Here is a 7,261-nt window from a genome sequence, read left to right on the forward strand (position 1 = left end):
AATCGAAAATAGGGGTCGATATGTATATAGTAATTGCCATTTTATAGTATATTTTGTATCACTTTGTAACAATTTGAACTGAAGCGCGTTTCTGCGTTCCCACGACAGTCGGGTCTACGTAACCGGAACGACCCAGATTTATATCTGGCCAAGGACTGTCACTCCAGCAACACTCCCCAAAAAGTCTTTGGGGAATTTGTATGCTGCTACAACAACAACAACAAGCGCGTTTCTGATATACTAATGAACCGATTCTTGTACAAGTTCAAATATTTTCTAGACGCATCGACATTTGGAGCGGTTTACAGCCTTGGTACATATGAGCAGTTTATTTTGGAAGTGACATTTCAGGCCGTTTGACTTCATTGATCGATCATTCAACTGTGCCTGAACGCGTCTGTTATTCGTACAGGTTCATCAGATAAAGGTAAAGGTTATGTCATTAGCTTACGACGGTAGAATAATTTACAGATGCATTCAGTTGGAAGTAACTAACAATTTAGAAATTTAGAGAAGGAAACGAATTATGCCACCTTGAAGATAAACGGCGCATATGTACGCGTTATATACATACATAGTTCACTTAAAATTTACCTAATATGGCGAGTTTTAAAACTTTCGTCCGCCGATTTATATGTTCGCATTTACAAGCTATGTATTCAGATACATCCTTTTTCTCTTCTAAACTTCTCCGATTGAACTGCAAAACATAAAAAATTATATGAATACACTTGACATGCATATACAGTACATATGTAAGTACTATGTGTACTAGATTTTATAGTTTCGTACCTTAAATACAACAATATCGCCCACTGCAGGCATAGATGTAAGTGGTGTACAGAAAGGAAGCATCTCAGTGGCGCTCATTGCGCTAATGCTTTTGTTTAGGGTTTCTGAAAGCCTAGAAGTATTCGGCGTCATTTGAAACGGCTGTTGTTGATCATCAGCGTCACTCAAATCAATCACGTCTTCATCATCATCTAAATCTATAACACAGCTCTCCTCCAATTCCAAAGAATTATTAGATGCAGCCGTTGTGTTTGCTGTTATTTTAACGAATGATTCTTCTTGGACTATTTCAGCTTCATTGTTGGCCGGCTCTTTTTGAGATTTACTTTCATCGCCAGAAGGCTCAGTCATTGTATGATTTGCACTCGAGTTTCTATTTTGATTATTTTCGCCTGCAATTGAGATATGTTTTTCATCAGCTTTTTCTTTACTTTCATTGCTCGAATGTATTATTTCTTCCATGGCTTGTTTTGTTGTGGATTCTAAATCGCTTGTTTTTTCCAATTCGCTTGTGATGCTTGCGTTTATTTCTGCTTTTTCAGTGAGCTCAAAATTATTATTAGTATCGTCCTTTGTGGATTTTAGTTGGTCGTTACTTTCCATATTATTTACGTTTTCTATATCACCTTCTGCTTCGACATTATTTGAATTTTCTGCAGCCACAAAAGTATTAGACAAAATGTTTTTCTCAAAATCGTTATTCAATGGCTTGGCAAGTTCATTTTTGATTAAGATGTCGATATTGGCGGGCGGTAATAGTATATTTTCTTGAATATCTATTAGAGGTTTCCGAGCTTTACGGCTTCTGTTAATTACTTGTAAAGGAAAAACCAAAGGCTTTGTAATATCATTATTCAAATGGCATTTAAAAATTACTTTTGGCGATTTATTTTTATCACGAGTGGATGTGGTATTAACTGGATTAGTTTGTTTATTTGTTGTCGACTCTACGATAGTTGAATCATCAAAATATATGTGCGTGTTTTTGCCGATTGATTTTGAATTGGTAAGGAAAGTCGACGAGCAAATTTCCAGCTGCATTGTTTCAGAATTTACTATAAAGAATCGTTTTAATTATTGGGAAGTATAAATCATATATCAATTCATAATACAAATTTAATAAGTTTTTATTTTTTTTTTATTTTGTACAGTTCTGCATCGGTTCTCAACCTGTTGGTCGCGAAAGGGCTACAGGTCGCGAATCAATCCTAAACATATCAGAAACAATTGAATAAACCATCAGAAAGTTGACGTGTTAGCTCAATTGAAACAGTCCCAAAAATCTCATTAATATTGTATGTAATAATAATAATAGATTGGCGCTTGCACATATGTTAGGGGATAGAGGGAGGAAAATACAAATAGTTTTGAAGGATCCAATCGATGTTATACATTTAATTTAAATTGGTATTGGGCTCCAAATCCTGATAGCTAACAAAAAACAATCTAGACGCCGGTAAATTTTTGTACCTTGGGACAACAATATTGTGTGTACGAGATGATTTTACAAAAACTAACAGGGACGGAAATAATCATTATTTTTTCAATTTTAACCAAAAAAATCAACAATTTGTAATCGCTGTAAAACCATTTTATTTATACCCACGTATTTGTTTTCGTACGTCCCACTGTAATTTACAATGATTATTATTTTTCGAGTTTAACCAATAAAGATTAAAAATAATAATAAATAATTGAGTTTTAATTTTTCGCTCAAAGGTAATTATTATTACTTGATTTTTATATTTTCGATCAAAAATATTGATTATTTTATGATTTTTATTTATTCGCTCAAAGATAATAATTATTATTGAGTTAAATTTTTTTCACTTAAGAATAATGATCATTCCAAAAAATAGAAATCTGTACCATCGCGGTTTCCGTCGTATCCTTTTCAGAGGTAGCGACACCCTAATTAAAGGAATAACTCTAAAAATTTGCAGGTAAAAATTTCAGCAAGTTGCGTCTGTAAAGCCTTTGCAATTTTATAAATAATCACTATTTTTAAGTGGAAAAATAAAACTCAGCAATAATTATTATCTTTGAGCGAATAAATAAAAATCATAAAATAATCATCATTATTTTTGATCGAAAAAATAAAAATCAAATAATAATCATTTCCGTCGAGCAGAAAAATAAAAATCAATGATAATTAATATTTTAGAGCGAAAAAAATAAAACTCATAAAATAATGATTAAATGCTGATATAAATAATTTTACTCATAATGATAACCGCCCCTGGGATATGTGGTCAAACTTCTTCTTACAATAAATGAACCTATCCACGTTATTTAAAACTAGATTTAATCTCTTCCTAGAATCGTAGCTTAGATTCCCATAGACGAGTCCAACATACGAAATATGGGGAACGATGAGGGACTTAACTTAACTAGAGTGCCGCAGATTTCTTAATATAAAATATAATTTTGGATATACTATGACGTATGTGATCCATGCAAGTTAAGCGGGGATTCATTTTAATAGCAAGAATAGGAACAACATATTTGAATTCTAGCACCATCTCGTTCAAAATAATTGGTTATAGTGTACTGAGATCAAAAGGAACGCACGAAATAGGAAGTACCTGCCATTCATGATGGCCCAGACTTCAATTCTTTTTAGGTCATTTAATCTGGCCACCAAGTCTTCGCCAAAACGACAAGAAATTTTTTGTGAGACTCAATAAGAATATTGACTTGCTAGTATCGGAACTATTTCTTGCACGCTTATTTGCCAAAAGTTCTATGCTGCGACTGCCGCATTATACTAAAGCCAGCCTTTCGACATAAGCTACTATTCCATATGAACACAGATATATTTGCAATATTTGATGGTAAAATATATATTTTATATATAAGGACGGGATGCGATACAAATTTAGGTTTCTTACTCCACCGTGAACTAGTGGACCGTGGAGGTATTACGATAAGGACATGTGGGTCGCCAGTTGGAAAAGGTTGGGAACCACTGCAGTACTGTATTCAAAAAAAAAAAAATGAGTTAGGGCGTTTTTATATCAAGGTATGACATGCATATTTAATTACCATTTTGCCTTTTTCCGTCCGTCTCAATCTCTCGTTTGTGAGATCGTTTTTTTTTAGGTTTACTTATCGATACTAACCCTTCCTCTTCCTTATCCGTATAACTCTGATTTTTTAAAATATCTGAATTGGATGTTTTGCGATTACGAGCGCCGAGTTCAGCTGGACTATCATTTGGTGGTATTTTCGTAGTTTGCTTAAATGCACAAGTCTGTTCATTGGTACTTGTGATTTCTTGGGACTCGTTGGAAACTGGAGTTGCCACGTTGGACGCCTCTAATGGTGTACACTTCGACTTTTTAGTTTGATTCTGAATAGAAACATCTAAGATTTCAGTAGCCAATGTATGATATTTCCTTTTTTTAACTGACTCTTTCTCAGTCGGAAAAGGTTCCGGATTAAATTTCTTTGAACGACGACGACGAGATTCCTCGAGAGCAAGTTTTGGTATGAATGCCCTGGAAAAACTCAAACTTTTTATATTAATTTTACCATTGGTGCAACTTTATTACTTAAGTGATCCGGTGAATTCCATAACTTCTATAGATTCCTGCGGTGGAATAAAAAGATTATCATCCGTGAGAAAATGTACCGGTCGTACGTCAAATATTTCTTCCACACGATGTTGCAAACATTGTACGCTTTTCCATAGTGGATCTACAAGAATTATAACAAACTTTCTTTCATCGTCAAAAAAAGTTGACAAATCAATTTTCACTGGAAACTTCTTCATTTTTTCACAAGACAACAATTAACAAACGCCTTAACACAGTTAAGAAAAAAAATTGTTTTCGATTTGGACATGGCTAGGGACAAATAGTGATAGAATTATGCGAGTAACGAGTACAGAATATCGATACTTTTACTGAGTACTGAGTAGTATCGGGAACTCGATACTTTTTGACAAGTACTGAGTAAGTATCGCGAATAACAACTCCTACTTGAGTAGAATCAACGAGGATGTGCCCAACCAATGTCCGGCATGTGGAGAGTCGCCGCATGACTCCTGGCACCTCTTCACATGCCCTGAGAACCCCACTCAGCTAACGCCCCTGTCCCTATGGACAGCCCCTGTGGAAGTCGCACACTTCCTGGGCCTCCCCCTAGCTGAAATTGACGACAACGTTGATGGATGAACCGCCCCGAACGGGGCTTAGTAGCCGCTAAAACAACAACAAAACACATCGAAGTTTTATGAACTTTTTTAAGTAAAAATATTAAAAATCCTTATGAAAAAGTTCGTTCTTTCAATTACAAAATGTTTGAAAATTACCCAAAGACATTGTGGCGAGCGTTCGAAAATTATCTTCCACAACCAATATGAATTTCGTGAAAAGGAACATAACACTCATATACTTCAACACTATTATAGCCCAAAAAAAAGCCTAGAAAAACGGCTTTAAAATTTGAACTTACATACTCCCATAGTAAGAATTAATACATATTTTGTTTTTATGAGCTACTGGTAATCGGTACAGCTATTTTTATACACCATCGAAAAGGGGCAGCGGTCTTTTCACAATTGGCTTTGGTTAAAAATTCTTAAATAATTGGAGAACGAACCTTTTGACTTCACCTTCTATAATGAATGGATAAGGGGATGGAATTCGAAACGATAACTTGGCTATTCTCCAGCATATCAAAGCCTTCGTTAACGAATGTATTCTACCCTCGTTGTGAAATCGGAATCCAGCCTATTCTGGAAGACAATTTTATGAAAGAAAGCATCTATTTATTGAATGGACTTCACCACATTTGTTTCTCATTTTCTGCATTTGAATTTTATTTTAAAAGTAAACTGGTTTATAAATAGTCTCGATACTTTTTTGCAAATAAGAGTACTGGCATCGATTCTTCTTTAGAGTATTCTATGTGAGTACTAGTATCGATGCTTTTCTAAAAAGTTCTATCACTAGGGACAGAACGGTACTAGTAAGTCCCCTTTCAGACACGTCAAGTCTTGCTTTCAAGTCTGCTTGTTCGTTGGCGAAGGAAGTGAGAAGAGAGGGGAAGAGTACAGATACCTCCGTACCGTCAATTCGTTTCAAGTTTTCTTGTCTCTTTTGATCTTTTCGTTGCTTCCCATTTAAAGAACCAAGGACTTGAATTCAATTAAAGTTGACGCGAAAAAAATTGCTTTCAAGACTTGACGTGTCTGAAAGGGGACTAAATACAAGCACGTGGCAGCGAAAAAAGGTGTTGCCGTCAGTGGGTACCGCTACTTTGGTTTTGCCGATTTATGTATTTGTAGCAAAAGCGACTACCTGGTAACCTGTAACTAAGTTAGGGTTTACACCGGACAACATTGTCAAGACAATAATGTCAAAATAATGTGTTTGTTGTAAACACGGCGAATTCATATTACAACAAACACATCATTTTGACATTAAAAAGTACCGCGGCGAAAAACTAAATTCGCCATCAACATCACCTTGTATAAATTCGCCTTGACCACGACAAAATCCATATAAACTTCGGGGCGAATTGAGAGTTGACGTCACACCCGCAATATAAAATACATGTGGTTGTTGTTTTTGTATTCTTGCTACCACCTTGTATAAATTCGCCCTGGTTGAAGTAGAAATGCCGTTTTTAAATCGATTAATAGACCCCGTCGGATTCGAGAATCGAAATTCGATTTTTCCTCATTTGATGCTTATTAATTGTGTAAAAAAATTGAAATGGTAAATTTCAAATGCTCACCGACACGTTTTAAAATTGGAAGAAAAATGTTTCCAAATGGGAGAATTTTCTTCTCATGCACACCTTTCTTTTCCACCACAGCAAAATCGAATAGAATCCCTTTTCATTCTGGTGAATCAACCTAACCGCTTATAGATATGTAACGGGTGATTTTTTTGAGGTTAGGATTTTCATGCATTAGTATTTGACAGATCACGTGGGATTTCAGACATGGTGTCAAAGAGAAAGATGCTCAGTATGCTTTGAAATTTCATCATGAATAGACTTACTAACGAGCAACGCTTGCAAATCATTGAATTTTATTACCAAAATCAGTGTTCGGTTCGAAATGTGTTTCGCGCTTTACGTCCGATTTATGGTCTACATAATCGACCAAGTGAGCAAACAATTAATGCGATTGTGACCAAGTTTCGCACTCAGTTTACTTTATTGGACATTAAACCAACCACACGAATGCGTACAGTGCGTACAGAAGAGAATATTGCGTCTGTTTGTGAGAGTGTTGCTGAAGACCGTGAAATGTCGATTCGTCGCCGTTCGCAGCAATTGGGTTTGTGTTATTCGACCACATGGAAGATTTTACGCAAAGATCTTGGTGTAAAACCGTATAAAATACAGCTCGTGCAAGAACTGAAGCCGAACGATCTGCCACAACGTCGAATTTTCAGTGAATGGGCCCTAGAAAAGTTGGCAGAAAATCCGCTTTTTTATCGACAAATTTTGT

General features: G+C 35.5%; 1 protein-coding gene across 2 annotated transcripts; it reads right to left on the bottom strand.

Annotated features, from left to right (window-relative positions):
• Nucleotides 1-271: 271 nt before the first annotated feature.
• On the bottom strand, nt 272-4,657 carry LOC118743398 (coilin-like). 2 transcript variants are annotated; one of them, XM_036476041.1, is made up of 5 exons: nt 4,347-4,657; nt 3,838-4,301; nt 793-1,847; nt 595-700; nt 272-491 (listed from the first exon to the last, which is right to left on the bottom strand). In XM_036476041.1, the coding sequence occupies exons 1-5, from the start codon at nt 4,565-4,567 to the stop codon at nt 478-480; spliced, it is 1,860 nt and encodes a 619-aa protein (XP_036331934.1). In that variant the 5' UTR covers nt 4,568-4,657; the 3' UTR covers nt 272-477. The 2 variants fall into 2 exon arrangements, with proteins under 2 accessions (XP_036331934.1, XP_036331935.1); XM_036476042.1 differs by having other exon boundaries at nt 275-491; nt 3,838-4,292; nt 4,347-4,655.
• Between the last annotated feature and the right edge of the window lie 2,604 nt (nt 4,658-7,261).

The sequence above is a fragment of the Rhagoletis pomonella genome, unplaced genomic scaffold (assembly GCF_013731165.1).
Source record: "Rhagoletis pomonella isolate Grant_MI unplaced genomic scaffold, Rhpom_1.0 Rhpom_scaffold_00007, whole genome shotgun sequence".
In the NCBI taxonomy this organism is placed as follows: Eukaryota; Metazoa; Arthropoda; class Insecta; order Diptera; family Tephritidae; genus Rhagoletis; species Rhagoletis pomonella.

Bases quoted from the DNA above. Each gene is read 5' to 3' on its own strand.
- LOC118743398 (XM_036476041.1), bottom strand. From the start codon at position 4,567: ATGAAGAAGTTTCCAGTGAAAATTGATTTGTCAACTTTTTTTGACGAT. The intron at 4,302-4,346 runs GTAATAAAGTTG...AAAAAGTTTGAG, and splicing joins GAATTCACCGGATCACTTAA to TTTTTCCAGGGCATTCATAC. The intron at 1,848-3,837 runs GTAATTAAATAT...GATTCTTTATAG, and splicing joins GGACGGAAAAAGGCAAAATG to TAAATTCTGAAACAATGCAG.